The 18,846-nt window shown below is 48.3% G+C and overlaps 5 protein-coding genes across 5 annotated transcripts in view; 3 read left to right on the top strand and 2 right to left on the bottom strand.

The window, feature by feature from the left end:
- The window catches only part of LOC121851537, a 6,049-nt gene extending 3,120 nt beyond the window's left edge, over positions 1-2,929 (top strand). The window contains exons 4-5 of the mRNA XM_042345477.1: positions 1,453-1,528; positions 2,460-2,929. Coding sequence (XP_042201411.1) covers positions 1,453-1,528; positions 2,460-2,927 — 544 coding nt within the window. The 3' untranslated portion in view covers positions 2,928-2,929. The remainder of the gene's footprint in view (positions 1-1,452; positions 1,529-2,459) is intronic.
- Positions 2,930-3,914: 985 nt separating this feature from the next.
- Positions 3,915-4,341, bottom strand: LOC121851545 (histone H2A-like). Its single transcript, XM_042345487.1, has one exon. The coding sequence runs from the start codon at positions 4,315-4,317 to the stop codon at positions 3,931-3,933; it is 387 nt and encodes a 128-aa protein (XP_042201421.1). The 5' UTR covers positions 4,318-4,341; the 3' UTR covers positions 3,915-3,930.
- A 276-nt stretch (positions 4,342-4,617) lies between these two features.
- LOC121851542 (late histone H2B.L4-like) lies at positions 4,618-5,089 on the top strand. Its single transcript, XM_042345484.1, has one exon. It carries the CDS (start codon positions 4,640-4,642, stop codon positions 5,042-5,044), a length of 405 nt encoding a protein of 134 aa, XP_042201418.1. The 5' UTR covers positions 4,618-4,639; the 3' UTR covers positions 5,045-5,089.
- A 3,593-nt stretch (positions 5,090-8,682) lies between these two features.
- On the bottom strand, positions 8,683-10,540 carry LOC121851539 (histone H1-like). The gene has a single exon (XM_042345481.1). It carries the CDS (start codon positions 10,504-10,506, stop codon positions 9,856-9,858), a length of 651 nt encoding a protein of 216 aa, XP_042201415.1. The 5' UTR covers positions 10,507-10,540; the 3' UTR covers positions 8,683-9,855.
- A 1,954-nt stretch (positions 10,541-12,494) lies between these two features.
- On the top strand, positions 12,495-13,179 carry LOC121851549 (histone H4). The gene has a single exon (XM_042345491.1). It carries the CDS (start codon positions 12,510-12,512, stop codon positions 12,819-12,821), a length of 312 nt encoding a protein of 103 aa, XP_042201425.1. The 5' UTR covers positions 12,495-12,509; the 3' UTR covers positions 12,822-13,179.
- Positions 13,180-18,846: the final 5,667 nt, after the last annotated feature.

Below are 18,846 nucleotides of genomic sequence, written 5' to 3' on the forward strand. Positions count from 1 at the left end.
ACACAGAGTGACATTTTGTCAGGAACACCAAATTTGAAAGTTTTTTTTTGAGGAGAGTTATTGTTAAATAAAGCCTGTCAACCTGTGCTGTCAATAGGGTTGGACTGTAGAGTGTCACTAACTGATTGGGTATGTTTAAGGGAAAGCTGGAATCCTAGAAAAGTCCTGCATGTTGTGGGTAATGGAAATTTCCAACAGACAGTGTGTCCGGCCTGACTCAGTGGTTGGTCTCTCGCCGCTGGGTCAGAAGGTTGCTGGTTCAAGCCGTAGTTTGGGACATTGTCTCAACTGACTTTCCAATGCAGTGCTGGGGCAGTGTTGCACTGTCGAAGGTGCCGTCCTTTGGATGAAAAGTTAAACTGAGGTCCCGGCTGCTTGTTCAGTTGGAAGATAAAGATTGCATGGCACTAAACTACTTCCAATGTGGGGCATGAACCCACAACCTACTGGCTCAGAGGTGAGGCTGCTAAAACTGAGCCACACTGACAGACGTACACTTTATTGTCTTTCAGATTAAACTTCAGGACATGAGTAAGGAATGTTGTCCACAGCTGATGATGGATATTTCACTGTTTATCTACAGATTTGTGCTCAAGAGGAATATTTGAACTTTGGGCTTCGAGAGAAACAGATCTGAGTTCAACTCCACTCAACATGTTAAAAAGACAACTTACTCACAGGATAACAGGGAGCTCACATGATTTACCTGCAGATTCAGACAATCAGTGGAGTCCTGTAGCTCAGTGGTTAGAGCACTCGCTTTGCAAGCGAGAGACCTGAGTTCAATTCCAGGCAGAGGGCGAAACCTTGGGCAAATTTCCTTACTCCACACAGAGCCTAATAATAATCCCTCCAAAACAATACAATAATAAATTGGTCACTTTCAATCTACGACTGTATGTGGGAAATTGCTGTGCGCAATTCGCTGCCGCGTTCGCCCACAAATAAACAGCTAATTCACTTTACAATATGTTCTGTGAAGCGCTTTGGGACGTCCTCCCGACGTGAAAAGCGCCAGATCAAATGCAAGGATTATTATTATTATAATCAGATGTTACCCACATGAGAACCAAACACAATATCAGAGGCATAGACCATCTGGAAAAATTCAACATTCAGTAGTATTTATCTTGATGTTGAATATCCTGTTATTGAGTGTAGCCTCAGAGAATCAGTCAAACTTTGTAACAAAAGTCGATTTAAAATTAACACTGGATAAGGAGAAACATTATACCATAGTGTCATGTCTGAACTTTCAATGTTCATATACTTACAGAATTTCAGATCGTGTAAAATTATCATATTGCAAGCAGTGACAGGATTATATGTGATTCCAAGAAAAAAAAGAGTTTGTTTGAGTCAATTAATGAGAAGTTCATTTTTGTCCACAATAAAGTCACAGGCTGTTTGTCCCTGTGTGTGTGCACACGGGTGCCCCCTGTCCTGCCCCAGTGTATCGGCCGCCTGCAGTCACCCGCCGTTCCACACCATTGGAAACCGCACCAAATTCACTCAGATAAAGAAAGGAGTAAATGAGATCCTTCTTCGGATTAAGATTAAATCGGTTTCATTAAAGTGATTGATGTGCTCATGATTATCATTTTAATTGTGTGCATCACCAGGAGGCTTTCTAAGGAATGAATGTAACCTTCAACCGTGTGAAAGTGGGTCAGAGCCTCTGTCGCTTGGGGGGAAGCTGCCAAAGAGGTATCAAAGAGCAGGAAATGGGAAGACACTGTGTGGTGTTGTAACACGGTAGAAAATAATAATAATAATAAGAATAATCCTTGCATTTGATATATCGCCTCATCATATCTTTGACACGACTCAAATCGCTTCACAGAGTACACTGTAAAGCCACTTGACTGCATTTATTTGGTGAGGGAATCGCAGCAGTCAATTTCACACAGCAGTGTTCAACAAACAGTCTGGATTGAGGGACCAAATTCTTCTTTCCTTTTATTGACGGGATTATTACCACCGGAAAAGCGATGCGCCAATCGACTAACAAGCGGGTGCCTAGTTACTGCTCGGTAAACAGAGGCGGGAAGGGTAAGGAAATTTTGCTAACATTTGGCCCCGTCCGGAAACCCTGGCCCAGGTCCTCGCGCTTGCGAGGGTGAGTGTGCCAACCGTCCCACTGCAGGATTCCTGAAGCTGTCGAACGTCTTCAGAATGTTTTCAGACAAACTCGGACACAGAGAAACCGTCAGCATTTCCGTAAATAGGCCTTATTTTTCTAAAAAACAAACAATGGGAGTCACAATGTTTTGATATCATTCTCACATCACTACTTATTTTCAATGTGATTCGTGAGGGTGATTCAGTCCCTGTCTGAAATGCTTGTTGAGAAGCTGGAGGTGGAGCTCGCAGCTCAGAGGCTGATCTCTCTTCCCTGTGTCAGTGACTCTCTCCTCCCCTGACTGCAGCCAATCGTTGCGCTGTGGCCTCTATAAGAGCCGCTGCTCACAGTGCACTCGCCATTCACAGCTCGTCTTGTTTGCGGGAGTCAGAAGATGGCGCGGACAAAGCAGACGGCGCGGAAATCCACCGGCGGCAAAGCTCCCCGCAAACAGTTGGCCACCAAAGCTGCTCGTAAGAGCGCTCCGGCCACGGGGGGCGTGAAGAAGCCGCATCGCTACCGTCCCGGCACCGTGGCTCTCCGGGAGATCCGCCGCTACCAGAAATCCACCGAGCTGCTGATCCGCAAACTGCCCTTCCAGCGCCTGGTGCGGGAAATCGCTCAGGATTTCAAGACGGACCTGCGCTTCCAGAGCTCTGCCGTCATGGCGCTTCAGGAGGCCAGCGAGGCTTACCTGGTGGGGCTGTTTGAGGACACCAACTTGTGCGCTATCCACGCCAAGCGGGTCACCATCATGCCCAAGGACATCCAGCTGGCCCGCCGCATCCGCGGGGAGCGCGCTTAGACCCTCCGTCTCCACACTGTGTAGAACAAAGGCTCTTTTAAGAGCCACCAAATAGTCAAACGGAAAGAGCGGCCTCTCCAGCAAACTGTACACTTGACACTCCTCCTCAGCTTAACGCATCTACAGCCCAAACCACTGTTAAACCGAATGTACAGTAACGGCCGGTGCCGATACAGCGAGATCTGTCTTTCTGTGGATCGTGTCTTGAACCATCCACATGCGTTCATTGTGGGAGGAAAGCGCGTCGACGCTTCGGGTCCACGACCCTGCGTCAGCACGGACCCGAAACGTTGACTCGCTTTCCTTTCTCCATTGATGCTGCCCGACCTGCTGCTGTGCTTTGCTTTCAGATTTCCGGCACCGCAGTATTTTGCAGCGGTGTGTGGCTCACATGCATGCGGCATTATTGCAGCGTCTTCGACGCGACGCACAAAGAGGAACTCTGAACTGCACCCGGACTCCCCAAGTCATCCCAAAGCCCGCAATTATTATATCCGCCCATTCAACTTGATGTGGCGTAAGAGATATATAATAATAATAATAATCCTTGCATTTGATATAGCACTTTTCACGTCGGGAGGACGTCCCAAAGCGCTTCACAGAACACACTGTAAAGTGAATTGACTGTATATTTGTGGGCGAACGCAGCAGCCAATTGCGCACAGCAATGTCCCACAAACAGTCGTAGATTGAAAATGACCAATTTAATTTTTGTTTTTGGTTCTTTGGAGGGGTCATTATTAGGCTCTGTGTGGAGTAAGGAAACTTGCCCAAGGTTTCGCCCTCTGCCTGGAATTGAACTCAGGTCTCTCACTTGCAAAGCGAGTGCTCTAACCACTGAGCTATAGGACTCCACATGGCTGGTGCGGGCCCTGTCTCCGCAACTGCCGAGCGAGCTCCCTGCACTGGAGGTCGCTTTGCTGAAACGGCAAACGGCTCTTTCCTGGACCGTGTGGGTGGCTCTGAAAAGAGCCTTTGGTTGGATAGGAAAACCTCCGATGATTTACTTCTTCTGAGGATGGGAGGAGGTTTTCTTGGGCAGCAGCACAGCCTGGATATTGGGCAGCACGCCGCCCTGAGCGATAGTCACTCCCCCCAGCAGCTTGTTCAGCTCCTCGTCGTTGCGGACGGCCAGCTGCAGGTGCCGGGGGATGATCCTGGTCTTCTTGTTGTCGCGGGCGGCGTTGCCCGCCAGCTCCAGCACCTCAGCGGTCAGATACTCGAGCACCGCGGCCAGATAGACCGGGGCTCCGGCCCCCACGCGATCAGCGTAGTTGCCTTTACGGAGATGTCTGTGGACGCGGCCCACGGGGAACTGCAGTCCGGCCCGGGAGGAGCGGGACTTGGCCTTGGCTCGGGCTTTACCTCCGGTCTTCCCACGTCCTGACATTTTGACTAAGATTCCGACACCAACCAGAGCGGATTCTGTGCTTAAATAGGCTCCGAGCGTCAGGCCCTTCATTTCCTGCCCAATCAGATCTCCTCGCACTGCAGCCCCAGCCCCCTGTCTCTACGTCACATCGGGCTCTCAGCCAATCACAGCACAGAGGCTGGGAGGCTGGGGATTGGTTGCCAACCCCCGGGGTCCCATTGGGGAACCGTTTATGCTAAAGAGGGATGAACAAACTGCTTTGCTGGGATTGGATGGCGATAATATATAAGAAGACATCAGCCACTGCCCGACACTGTGTCGGTGGTATCAAGAGAGCAGAATGGCTGGTGAGGGCAAAACCGATGCCAAAGCCGCTAAATCCGAGGGCAAAGGAGCGCCCAAAAAAGGCAGCAAGAAAGCGATTCGCAAACCGCAGACTGCGGGCAAGAAGCGCAGGAGGTCGAGGAAGGAGAGTTACTCCATCTACGTGTACAAGGTGATGAAGCAGGTCCACCCGGACACCGGCATCTCCTCCAAGGCCATGAGCATCATGAACTCCTTTGTGAATGACATCTTCGAGCGCATCGCGTCCGAGGCTTCCCGCCTGGCGCAGTACAACAAGCGCTCGACCATCACCTCCAGGGAGATCCAGACCGCCGTGCGCCTGCTGCTGCCCGGGGAGCTGGCCAAGCACGCCGTGTCCGAGGGCACCAAGGCCGTCACCAAGTACACCAGCTCCAAGTGAGGGCTCACAGTCACTCCATCTACACACAAAGGCTCTTTTCAGAGCCACACACCACCTCTCCGACAGAGCTGTAGCAAAAGCGCCTTAAACTTGTGTGTGCACTGACGATATCCAGCGCCTTGGCTCGTCGTCCCGACCTGAAAGGCACTGTACCAATTTAGTCTGTAGCTCCACCGGTGCTCATTTCAGCTGCCCTCAGCGCCTAACCCTCTCTTGTCCTTCAATCCCAATGTCCTGAGAATGTCTTAAAGCAATGAGAGTAGTTGTGCGAGTACAAGATATCCCCCTGTTTTATGTCAATTAATTGCGGAGGCTTGTGATTACTGGGGACAAAGGATTTGTTGGGTGGGGAAGAGAGATATATAAGATATTCTACTGAAATTACATCAATCCGTGTAACGAGACAGAGTTGATAATTCACCTGAAGGAGCTTGTGCATGTGTGTGAGTGTGCATGTGTGTGTGTAGGTGTGTGTGTGTATGTGCGTGCGTGTGCATGTGTATGTATGTGTGTGAGTGTATATGTGTTCCCTGATTCTATCTCCAGCAACTGATATATAATATAATATGCAAATAGGAATCCTAATTTTTATTATTACGCAAAAATTGGCCAAGCCTGTTATATGGAGAACAGGTTTATTATAGAGAAACAAGTCCAGTTATACAGAGCACAGGCCTGTTATATGGAAAACAGGTTTATTGTAGAGACCAGACCTGTCACACAGAGACCAGACCTGTCACACAGAGACCAGACCTGTCACACAGAGACCAGACCTGTCACACAGAGACCAGAGCTGTCACACAGAGATCAGAGCTGTCACACAGAGATCAGGCCTGTCACACAGAGACCAGGCCTGTCACACAGAGACCAGGCCTGTCACACAGAGACCAGGCCTGCCACACAGAGACCCGGCCTGCCACACAGAGACCCGGCCTGCCACACAGAGACCCGGCCTGCCACACAGAGACCCGGCCTGCCACACAGAGACCCGGCCTGCCACACAGAGACCCGGCCTGCCACACAGAGACCCGGCCTGCCACACAGAGACCAGGCCTGCCACACAGAGACCAGGCCTGCCACACAGAGACCAGGCCTGCCACACAGAGACCAGGCCTGCCACACAGAGACCAGGCCTGCCACACAGAGACCAGGCCTGCCACACAGAGACCAGGCCTGTCATACAGAGACCAGGCCTGTTATTGCCGCAAATAAAACCAATTGCACAATAACAATCTCTTTGGTCAACATTCATGTGAAGCGAGTGCCAGCTCATGAATAACTTGATAGCTGACAATGCATCCATCAGAAAAGCAGGGACTGGGATGAAGCTCTAAAGAACACTGCTTGTGTGTGTTTGGGAGCAGTAGGAGAAGCTGTTTGAAATGACAGAGGAGCAACTTTGCTGGAATAGGTAAGAGTGAAACGAGTATTGGACAGAATCTTGAAGGTGGAGCAGAGCTGAGAGAAGGATCGTGTGGATAAATGTGGGAGACAACAAAGAGGGTCTGAGAACAAGGTGGCAGAAGAGTCCTGGTTGCAGATAGAGGTCAATGGCAATTTGGACCAGGGCAGTCGGTGCTGCGTACTGAATAGCCATTGCAATGGAGAAGCTCAAGCAGCTTTATAAATGCCTGAAGTTATTTCATGGAGACATTGAACCTGAGTCAAAAGCACCTCACACCCCACACCCCCACCATCCCACTCTGGTTTTATTCTCAGTGAATCACTTTGATACAGACACAGTGCACAGGTGGGTCTTTCATCAAAAGTGAAATGATGTGAAACAAAGTTGATACTTTCAGACATGAAAGGGGCAATATTAAAAGCAAGGTTGTATTTCAATGTGCACTGACTTGAGGGATGCCCTGCTTGGCTTCCTGAGAGGATAAGGAACACACACTGTTAATGCTAGACCAGCCAGCCGAGCTTGACAACAATATTTGGAGGGAACACCAGTCAGTGGGAACAAGGAATCTCCCATTCAGCTCCAGCAATGACCCACAACAAATCATGGATGTTATGAGAAGGATTATTGTCCAGGAAAGCAGGAGTAACTGTGTGCTAATTTCCAATAGTGATCTGGAATCTCCAAACTCCACCTGAACAGGCAAACAGCATAGTTCCTCCCCTTTCGATTGGTGATGGTGAATTCCCCCCCACCTTGTAGCAGGACAGATACCCCAGAGCTGTGGCAGCCACGGCCCCAGAACAAACTGAGGTTCAGTGGGGAGACCACCACTTGGACCAGACCCTGAAACTGCCACGTTGAGGGATTCCACACTGCTGCAGGAACAGGATGTCAGCCTTTACCCTGGACAGATACTGCAGGGCTGAAATACAGCCCAATTTGTTGCAAATGCTGAACACATTCAGGGAACTAACTTTAATCAACATCGCAAAGCTTTAGATTTTACACCAGGATTTCTCCAGGGTTGAAGGAAATGTGCCCAGTGTTTCGCTCTTCCAGGAATCCAAGCCAGGTTCTCTCACTTGCGAGGGGAGTGCTGTGGCCCTGGATTACGGTGGAACTGGAATACGCAATGCAAATTTGTGTGTCATCTGAATATATGTAGAAGAGGACCCCGTAATTTCAGATGACATCCCCAAGAAGGGACCATATTTATGAAAAGAAGGGGGCCAAGGATGGAACCCTGGGGTACACCGCGGGAGGAGAAACCGTTTGCTGAGGCGGGAGGAGAAACCGTTTGCTGAGATGAAATGGAGGCAGTTGGCTGAATAGGGCAGAGCTCTTCAATGTTCAAAAAGTAGCCAAATAATGCTTTGCTATTTGGTAACTCGGTGACATGGGGGAGCAAATATTTTTGCCTTTCAAGGTGAACCCTCAGCGGTTAAGAGAGGATACTTGGAGATATTGTTTGTGCAAATTATGATTGTAGACATTTCTATGTTGGAAAAGAGAACAATATCCACAATGTAACAAAACAGTCTTTGGGAGATTTTTTTAAAAGATTTTATTTTTATATTGAGATATTCTTCAATACGACCATTGCTCTAAACTATAGAATCATGAAAAATGTGAACCATTGAAGGAGGCCTTTCACACAACTGTGCTTGTATTAAACACCTCCTTCAATGACTGTTGCAATGAGTTCCATCACATTCTCCAGCTGCTTCCCCCACAGCCTTTTGTATTACTGTTGCAGATATTTATCAAATGCTCTCATTATGAAATTTGAAACCGCCTCAGCCATGGTTTCATATTGGGCATTCCATGTCCGAACAGATTTCTGTGTTAAATCTCCCATCATTTGTTTCTGTTTTGTGATTCATAGTATGTATGTTTGAATAGTTTTAAGATAGTGGATGGCTTTCCACAATTGTCTGACATCTTTCTGACAAAAGTAAAATTATGCTATTTTGATCAGACACAAAATCTACAACCACAGTGATTTTATTATAATAATGATGACAATAATAATAATAATAATCCTTGCATTTGATATAGCGCTTTTCATGTCTTCTCAATGTCTCAAAGCGCTTCACAGAATATGCTGTAAAGTGAATTAATTGTATATTTGTTGGCGAAACGCGGCAGCCAATTGACCACAGCAGCGTCCCACAAACAGTCATGGATTGAAAATGACCAATTATTGTTTTGTTTTTTGGAGGGATTATTATTAGGTGTGTGGAGTAAGGAAACTTGCCCAAGGTTTCTCCCTGCCTGGATTTGAAGCCAGGGGCAAGGCGAGGGCAATAACCACTGAGCTACAGGACTACAGTTCATCATAACTTCAAAGTTTATCGACATGTATTAATTCACCTGGAATAAAGGTTTTATTTTCTCTGATTTCACATCAGTTAAATTAATTTGCACAAATATTATCTGCCAGTTTCCTCTCTTGCAGGTTTACACCTGAGCTTTCACCCTGAGAGACAGAAATATCTGCTTCCCCTGTGGTCAGCCTCGGTATTGCAGCCCGGAGACTGGCTTCCTTATCTGATGGTAAGATCTTCCAAACCCCACAAGACAGCAGGGCTGTGGAGGACAGCAGGACAGCAGGTTGTGTTGCTTTGAGTTATATAGAGTTAACTCTCAAGTTAATGCTGTATTACTCAAAGCAACACAAAGGCCTGTGAGGATAAAGCACAATAGTGGAAACTTGTTGCATTTATTTACTAATAAATGCTAATGCCAATATATATTTAATGCAACAATGGTTACTGGGCTCATAATTAAGCAGAATAGTCCCAGTAAAGAGAAATCCAATTCAAATACAGTTCAGAATGTCTGTCTTGTCTCTGTATAACAGGTCTGGTCTCGGTAAACTGGCCTGGTCTCCAGATAACTGTCTGTACCGTTTCAGGTAAATTTGATGTACACATAGCGGGCAAATAATATTTTGAGGTGAAAAGCAAAAGATGTTTAGTTGATATTTTTTATGGGGATATTTGCTCTTGACACACTTGGTCTTTGTCTGTTCCAAACAGTTTAGAAGCAGCGTTGGTTACTGGGCAAAGATATCATTGTTGTCTTTTACGAATGCTTGTTTGGTAACTAACACAGAGACGAAAACGACCTCCCTGTCGGCGATTTGAACCCCGGTCTCCCGCGTGACAGGCGGAGATACTAACCACTGGACTAACTCGGATTCACACCGACTCAGGTGCCAAGATGCTGCCATGGACACACGCCAAAGGTCCCAGTACCTGCTGTTTATGTCTATGTTTCTGCTCTCCTGTGACAGACACTCTGCTCACCCCAGAATCATTCGTTAGGTGCAGCTCGTTTGGGAGGGAATGGGTGGCTCTGAGAAGAGCCTTTGGGGGTTAATATCAGCAGAGGGGAGAAGTTACTTCTTTTTGGCTGGTGTTTTCTTAGCCGCCGGCGCTTTGGGGAAACGTTTGGCGGTTTTGCCGCTTGGTCTCTTTGAGGCTGCGGGCTTCTTTACAGCTTTCTTTACCACCGCTTTCTTTACAGGTTTTTTGGCCGATTTGGGCTTCTTACTCACGGCAGCTTTCGGGGTCTTCTTGACAGCGGGAGACTTGGCTTTGTGGACTCTCTTGGGCACAGATGGTTTCTTGGGTGAACTTGGCTTTTTTGTTGCAAGTTTCTTCCGTGGAGAAGCTTTCTTGGCGGCCGCTGCCTTCTTCCCCCGCGGGGTCGGCTTCTTTGCCGCGTTGTCCTTGTTGAGTTTGAAGGAGCCGGTGGCGCCGATGCCCGTGGTCTGGATCAGGATACCTCTGTCTGTCAGTCTCTTCAGAGAAGCCCTGACCTGGTGTTTGTGAGTTTCCGGCTTGTAGCCTTTGGCGTCCAGAGTCTTCTTGATGGCGACCACGGACAAGCCCCTGCGATGCTCAGCGCTCGCCACCATCTGCTTGATCTCCTCCATCAGGTTGAAGCCGGGTTTCTGCTTCGGGGCAACGCGCTTCTTCTTGGCGGCTTTGGGCGAAGCGGTGGCGGCTGCAGGAGGCTGGACGGCGGCGGGAGCAGTTTCAGCCATAGTCCCTGTGAGAGGCTCAGTGTGTGGAGCTGCTCAGGATAGTGAAGCCAGGCGGCGCCACAGCCACTTACAGCCTCCGAGCGGACGCGGCAGAGTCAGCCGCTGCTCAGCTTCCGGGTTTCAAATCTCTGTGTTTCTGTCGTTTCCAAAACTGATCGTTTGTCTCTAAACTCGTTTGTGCTGAGAGTCAACAACAGCCTTTTGCTGAAGTGCACAATCCGCTCTTCACTGAGAGACACTGCACAACTGAACTAAAGGCAGCAGCTTCCAGTTAAAAACGTTTGAATGTGGGATTGCCCGCGGATCAGCGCTGAATCCTGGACATATTGACGGCGACTTGAATGATATTCTCAAACCAAACAGAATCACAGCTTAAATTGTGGCTGTGATGTCAAGCAGAGGGTCGGGGCCATCCCGTCAACAGAAAATATTCTTACTTCTGGTGCTAGGGATTTGGAAATCCCGGGATGAAGCTGGACACACTAGCACAGTGACTGGAATCTGAGTCTGGCGCCTTTTTAACACAGAGCCGCTGACACTATCATTGAATCAGCGCCTTGAACTGGCAAACTATACCCCAGTCATTGAATTCTCAGGAGCGGATTTTCCTCTGTCCATGTTATGTGCTGCAGTCTCCCGGAGTTTGTGACTGTTTGGCAGCGCAGTGAGTGACAGGAGGCTCTGAGATAGGAGCTCGCCACAGTGTCAGTGTTCTCACAGATAGGACAAAGGAGAAAGGATTTCACTGGTTCTGTCTGTGTGCTCCACGGTTAATAGTAATAATAATAATCCTTGCATTTGATATAGCGCTTTTCACGTCAGGAGGACGTCCCAAAGCGCTTCACAGAACACACTGTAAAGTGAATTGACTGTATATTTGTGGGCGAACGCGGCAGCCAATTGCGCACAGCAATGTCCCACAAACAGTCCTGGATTGAAAATGACCAATTTATTATTGTGTTTGGTTTTGGAGGGATTATTATTAGGCTCTGTGTGGAGTAAGGAAACTTGCCCAAGGTTTCGCCCTCTGCCTGGAATTGAACTGATTGTTTAACTACAGAGATATAGATAGCAATAAAAGGCTTACATGGCGATTGAGGTCAAAGGGGAATATTCGCAGGCACATGCCAATCCTCTCCAGCTAGCTGAACAAATCTCGAGCATGTTTCATGACATAAACAGCTGCCTGAAAATAACATGGAATGACTTTGGGCTGAGAGCCATTCATTCTCCGTTTCTCTGCCGAGCACTGAATGTGTTACAGTATCAGCTGTGGCGGTGACTCCCTGTCAGGCCGTGTTACTGTGTGAATCTTTGGTTCACACTGAGACTCGCAGCAAATTCAAAAAGCCCGCCAGTTTCACTACGGTGACTACATTCTCCTTCCCATCAATAGCTACAACAGCGGGAAATATACAGCGGTGGAATGGCAAAACACAGCGTTGATCATTCGGCGAAAAATAGAAAGAAACTGAGAAGTTTCCGAGCTCGAGATTCTGGCTAAAATCTGGCAGTGACACAGACACTGAGCCTCATCTTATACCTTCAACCTCTAATATTCCATGTCTGTGCCTGTAACATGCTGGGAATTAAGGAGCATTTGGGTTATTTTCAGGGAAGCCACATTAACAGTTAACAGTAACTCTTTCTGGTCAGTGAGGTTGAATGGTATTTCCCGCGCACATTCCAGCTGGAGAGCTGCTTTAACATTACTGCTTGATGGGAAACCATGGGGTTTAGAGGTTCACATGGCATTTGAATTGGGGTTCTTTTGGTTTCCGGTTTGCTTTTGCGAAATTGTTTGAACAATTGGCAATTGTGGGAAACTGCGGGAGGAGCTGAGCTGCGGCAGCTGTTGTGTGTCTGTGTGTGTGTGTCACTGTGACCGTCTCCTCCCCTCGGCAGCTCTGCTCTGCCTTCCTCAGCCAGGTCGGGGCGCCCTGTATAAAAGCAGCCAGAAGCTGCGTGTCCGTCATTCGACTGCTGTTGAGTGGAGGAGAGACATGTCTGGCCGAGGCAAAGGAGGCAAAGGTCTGGGGAAAGGCGGCGCTAAGCGTCACCGCAAAGTGCTCCGTGATAACATCCAGGGCATCACCAAACCAGCCATCCGCCGCCTGGCGCGGCGTGGCGGAGTCAAGCGCATCTCCGGCCTGATCTACGAGGAGACCCGCGGGGTGCTGAAGGTTTTCCTGGAGAATGTGATCAGGGATGCGGTCACCTACACGGAGCACGCCAAGCGCAAGACCGTCACCGCCATGGATGTGGTGTACGCTCTGAAACGCCAGGGCCGCACTCTGTACGGATTCGGCGGCTGAACATCTCCTCAACGTCAAGACACAAAGAACAAAGGCTCTTATAAGAGCCGCCCAAGTGCTCATATCAAAGGCTGTAACTTCCAAACGAAACTCGTCTGGCGTCAGGCGTTTGTCCTTCACTATATATAATGTGGTCGCTCCAGCGGGAGCCCGAATAAGATTGTCCACAGACAAACCACAGCTTAGTGTTTCTGTATCCAACTTGTCATGACTTCTGTTACTATGAATCTCACACGGACAGCCTCCATGTTCCCGAAGGTTATGTTGCTAAGGAGCTGGAGAATTGGAAACCTTGAGCCACGTAGAATGAATAGAATAGTACGGCACAGAAGGAGGCCATTCGGCCCATTGTGTCTGCCGGCTGTTTGAAAAGAGCCACCCAAGTCAGTCCCCTGCTCTCTCCCCATCGCCCTGCAAACTGGTTCTCTCCAAATAATGATCGATTTCTCTCATAAAGTGGCCATCGGCGTCCACCAGCCTTTCACACAATGGATTCAAGATCCAAACAACTCCTTGTGTGAAAACATTTCTCCTCACCTCCCCTCTGTTTCTTTTAACTCGGTGTCCTCGGGTTACTGACCCACCCGTCAGTGGGAATAGTTTCTCCTTCTTTACTTTATCAAATCTGCTCCAAATTCTCCGCTTAACCGTCCCTGCTCCAAGGAGAATAATCCGAGCTTCTCAAGCCTCTCCTGATAACTGAAGTCCCTCATTCCTGGTACCATCCTGGTAAATCTCCTTCACTTCCTCTCCAGTATCTCGCAGGTTCCCATTGTTAGTGGGACCAAAGGATCTTGTGTCTCATGCCTCAGCTCTACAGCAACAACAAATGACACGGTCTTCAGACGGGAATTGAAGGAGGCAAGCTTGGGGGTGAAGTGGAGGGATTGTGGGGTAGAGTTCCAGACTGTGGGGGCAGGGATGCTGAATGCCTGACCACCAATGGGATATGATGAAATTGTGTATTGGGGTCTCAATGGCCTGTGGTGAGAGGCAGTGGTGGAGATGGGCAATGTTGCAGAGGTGTGGAAAGATGGAACAGTTCATGGCATGAATGAAGGGTTTGAAGGGTAGCTGAAGATCGAAAAGGACACCGAGGTTTCGGATTGGCTCCGTGAGGTGAAGAGTGCAGACATCAATGGTGGTGTCTGCATTACTGCCGATGTGTCAGCTCATCTTCCATGTTTTCAGTTGTTTTCTGACTTTGTCCCGACAGATAGTCCTGATATATGTTCATTGGCACACATACACACTGACTCACACACGTACATACCCATGCATACACACGTACACACATACTAACGCACTCACACACACATATATATATGCACATATATACCTACAAACGTACATACACACACACACACATGCACACTTACAGACACACACACGAAAACATACACACACACACACATTCACACACACTCACATACACACACATATACACACATGCACATACACACACATGCACACTCACACACACGTACGCACCCACACACATGCACGCTCACACACACACGTACAGGCAAGCAGGGCAATGGGAGAGCAGCACAGAGTGGGAGAAGCAAAGTGTGGGGTTGGGAGCAAGAACATTATCAGGCGTGGACGGCTCGGTTCGGGGCAACAGCCAAAATGTGCCCACAGAGGCCAGGAGCGAGCGATCAGTGGGACACGATCAGCACACGGTCTGTGGGTATATTCACACAACAGAGACACATAAATTTATCAAATCAAAACCCATTTAATATGCTGTTGAGTGATGCAGTATTGACAATTGTACATCTTACATTAAGTGCACATACTCCACACTCAAAAAATGAACACAAGGCAGAAAATCAGGATTCCTGTTTGCATATTATATTTCAGTTGCTGGAGACAGACACAGGGAACACTTCGGCAACAATCATACTCACTCTGGATAACTGGCCTGGTCTCTGTATAACAGGCCTGGTCTCTGTATAACAGCGCTGGTCTCTGTATTAGTGGCCTGGTCTCTGTATAAGAGGCCTAGACTCTGTATAACAGCGCTGGTCTCTGTATAAGAGGTCTGGTCTCTGTATAAATGGCCTGGTCTCTGTATAACAGCGCTGGTCTCTGCATAATAGACCTGGTCTCTGTAAGGCTGCTCTGGTCTCTGTATTACTGGCCTGTTCTCTGTATAAGAGGTCTGGTCTCTGTATAACAGCGCTCGTCTCTGTATTAGAGGCCTGGACTCTGTATAAGAGGCCTAGACTCTGTATAACAGCCTTGGCCTCTGTATAAGAGGCCTGATCTCTGTATAAATGGCCTGGTCTCTGTATAACAGTGCTGGTCTCTGCATAATAGACCTGGTCTCTGTTAGGCTGCTCTGGTCTCTGTATTACTGGCCTGGTCTCTGTATAAGAGGTCGGGTCTCTGTATATCAGGCCTGGTCTTGGAATAACTGGCCTGTTCTCTGTAAAACTGGCCTGGTCTCTGTATAACAGCCCTGGTCTCTGTATAAGTGGCCTGGTCTCAGTGTAACAGGCCTGATCACTGCACAGCTGGCCTGGTCTCTGTATAACAGCTCTGGTCTCTGTAAAACTGACCTGGTCTCTGTATAACAGCCCAGGTCTCTGTATAACAGGCCTGGTCTCTGTTTAACAGGCCTGGTCTCTATAAAGCTTGCCTGGTCTCTGTATAACTGGTCTAGTCTATGTATAAACGGTCTGGTCTCTGTAAACTGGCCTCGTCTCTGTATAACAGCCCTTGTCTCTGTATATGTGGCCTGGTCTCTGTATAACAGGTCTGGTCTCTATATAACTGGCCTGGTCTCTGTGTAACAGGCCTCGTCGCTGTAAAACTGGCCTGGTTTCTGTAAAACTGGCCTGGTCTCTGTATAACAGCTCTGGTCTCTGTAAGGCTGGCCTGGTCTCTGTATTACTGCTCTGGTCTCGGTATGACTGGCCTTTTCTCTGTATTAGAGATCTGGTCTCTGTATAAGAGGACTGGTCTCTTTATAACAGCCCTGGTCTCTGTATAAGTGGCCTGGTCTCTGTATAAGATGCCGTCTCTGTGTAAGAGGCCTGGTCTCTGTGTAAGAGGCCTGGTCTCTGTGTTAATGCTCTAGTCTCTGCATAACTGGCCTGGTCTCTGCATAACAGCCCGGGTCTCTGTACAACAGCACTGGTCTCTGTATAAGAGGCCTGGTCTCTGTATAAGAGTCCTGGTATCTATATTAATGCTCTGGTCTGTGTATAACTGGCCTGGTCTCTGTATAACTCACCTGGTCTTTGTATAACTGGCCGGGTCTCTGTAACACTGGCCTGGTTTCTGTAAAACTGGCATGGTCTCTGCATTACCGCTCTGGTCTCTGTATTACTGGCCTGGTCTCTGTATTACTGGCCTGGTCTCTGTATAAGAGGTCTGGTCTCTGTATAAGAGGCCTGGTCTCTGTATTACTGCCCTGGTCTCTGTATAACAGCCCTGGTCTCTGTATAAGAGGCCTGGTCTCTGGATAAGAGCCCTGGTCTCTATATTAATGCTCTGGTCTCTGTATAACTGGGCTGGTCTCTGTATAACTCACCTGGTCTTTGTATTACTGGCCGGGTCTCTGTAAAACTGGCCTGGTTTCTGTAAAACTGGCATGGTCTCTGTACAACAGCTCTGGTCTCTGTATAACTGGCCTGGTCTCTGTATTACTGCTCCGGTCTCTGTATAACTCACCTGGTCTTTGTATTACTGGCCGGGTCTCTGTAAAACTGGCCTGGTTTCTGTAAAACTGGCATGGTCTCTGTATAACAGCTCTGGTCTCTGTATTACTGCCCTGGTCTCTGTATAACAGCCCTGGTCTCTGTATAACAGCCCTGGTCTCTATATAAGAGGTCTGGTCTCTGTATAACTGGCCGGGTTTCTGTATAACTGGCCTGGTCTCTGTATAACTCACCTGGTCTTTGTATAACTGGCTGGGTCACTGTAAAACTGGCCTGGTCTCTGTATAACTGGCCTGGTCTCTGTATTACTGCTCTGGTCTCTGTATAACTGGCCTGGTCTCTGTATAACTTACCTGTTCTCTGTATAACTGGCCTGGTCTCTGTATAACAGGCATGGTTTCTGTATAACTCGCCTGGTCTCTGTATAACTGGCCGGGTCTCTGTATAACTGGCCTGGTCTCTGTATAAAAGGCCTCGTCTCTGTATAACTAGCCTGGTCTCTGTATTATTGCCCTGGTCTCTGTATAACAGCCCTGGTCTCTGTATAACAGCCCTGGTCTCTATATAAGAGGTCTGGTCTCTGTATAACAGCCCTGGTCTCTGTATAGCATCCCTTGTGTCTGTATTACCGGCCTGGTTTCTGTATTACTGGACTGGCCTCTGTATAACAGCCCTGGTCTCTGTAAAGCTGGCCTGGTCTCTGTATCACCGCTCTGGTCTCTGTATTACTGGCCTGGTCTCTGTATTACTGGCCTGGTCTCTGTATAAGAGGTCTGGTCTCTGTATAAGAGGCCTGGTCTCTGTATTACTGCCCTGGTCTCTGTATAACAGCCCTGGTCTCTGTATAAGAGGCCTGGTCTCTGGATAAGAGCCGTGGTCTCTATATTAATGCTCTGGTTTCTGTATAACTGGCCTGGTCTCTGTATAACTCACCTGTTCTCTGTATAACTGGCCGGGTCTCTGTATAACTGGCCTGGTCTCTGTATAAATCACCTGGTCTTTGTATTACTGGCCGGGTCTCTGTAAAACTGGCCTGGTTTCTGTAAAACTGGCATGGTCTCTGTATAACTGGCCTGGTCTCTGTATTACTGCTCCGGTCTCTGAATAACTTGCCTGGTCTCTGTATAACTCACCTTTTCTCTGTATAACTGGCCTGGTCTCTGTATAGTTCACCTGTTCTCTGTATAACTGGCCGGGTCTCTGTATAACTGGCCTGGTCTCTGTATAACTCACCTGGTCTTTGTATAACTGGCCGGCTCTCTGTAAAACTGGCCTGGTCTCTGTATTACTGCCCTGGTCTCTATATAACAGCCCTGGTCTCTATATAAGAGGTCTGGTCTCTGTATAACAGCCCTGGTCTCTGTATAGCATCCCTTGTGTCTGTATTACCGGCCTGGTTTCTGTATTACTGGACTGGCCTCTGTATAACAGCCCTGGTTTCTGTAAAGCTGGCCTGGTCTCTGTATTACCGCTCTGGTCTCTGTATTACTGGCCTGGTCTCTTTATTACTGGCCTGGTCTCTGTATAAGAGGTCTGGTCTCTGTATAACTGGCCGGGTCTCTGTATAACTGGCCTGGTCTCTGTATAACTCACCTGGTCTTTGTATAACTGGCCGGGTCTCTGTAAAACTGGCCTGGTTTCTGTAAAACTGGCATGGTCTCTGTATAACAGCTCTGGTCTCTGTACAGCATCCCTTGTGTCTGTATTACCGGCCTGGTATTACTGGACTGGCCTCTGTATAACAGCCCTGGTCTCTGTAAAGCTGGCCTGGTCTCTGTATCACCGCTCTGGTCTCTGTATTACTGGCCTGGTCTCTGTATTACTGCCCTGGTCTCTGTATAACAGCCCTGGTCTCTGTATAAGAGGCCTGGTCTCTGGATAAGAGCCGTGGTCTCTATATTAATGCTCTGGTTTCTGTATAACTGGCCTGGTCTCTGTATAACTCACCTGTTCTCTGTATAACTGGCCGGGTCTCTGTATAACTGGCCTGGTCTCTGTATAAATCACCTGGTCTTTGTATTACTCTGCCGGGTCTCTGTAAAACTGGCCTGGTTTCTGTAAAACTGGCATGGTCTCTGTATAACAGCTCTGGTCTCTGTATAACTGGCCTGGTCTCTGTATTACTGCTCCGGTCTCTGAATAACTTGCCTGGTCTCTGTATAACTCACCTTTTCTCTGTATAACTGGCCTGGTCTCTGTATAACTCACCTGTTCTCTGTATAACTGGCCGGGTCTCTGTATAACTGGCCTGGTCTCTGTATAACTCACCTGGTCTTTGTATAACTCACCTGTTCTCTGTATAACTGGCCGGGTCTCTGTATAACTGGCCTGGTCTCTGTATAACTCACCTGGTC

This window comes from Callorhinchus milii, unplaced genomic scaffold, assembly GCF_018977255.1.
Source record: "Callorhinchus milii isolate IMCB2004 unplaced genomic scaffold, IMCB_Cmil_1.0 Scaffold54, whole genome shotgun sequence".
Lineage (NCBI taxonomy): Eukaryota > Metazoa > Chordata > Chondrichthyes > Chimaeriformes > Callorhinchidae > Callorhinchus > Callorhinchus milii.

What these genes read in the sequence shown, in the direction of transcription:
- LOC121851542 (XM_042345484.1), top strand. Translation starts at nt 4,640, where the DNA reads ATGGCTGGTGAGGGCAAAACCGATGCCAAAGCCGCTAAATCCGAGGGC.
- LOC121851545 (XM_042345487.1), bottom strand. Translation starts at nt 4,317, where the DNA reads ATGTCAGGACGTGGGAAGACCGGAGGTAAAGCCCGAGCCAAGGCCAAG.
- LOC121851539 (XM_042345481.1), bottom strand. Translation starts at nt 10,506, where the DNA reads ATGGCTGAAACTGCTCCCGCCGCCGTCCAGCCTCCTGCAGCCGCCACC.
- LOC121851549 (XM_042345491.1), top strand. Translation starts at nt 12,510, where the DNA reads ATGTCTGGCCGAGGCAAAGGAGGCAAAGGTCTGGGGAAAGGCGGCGCT.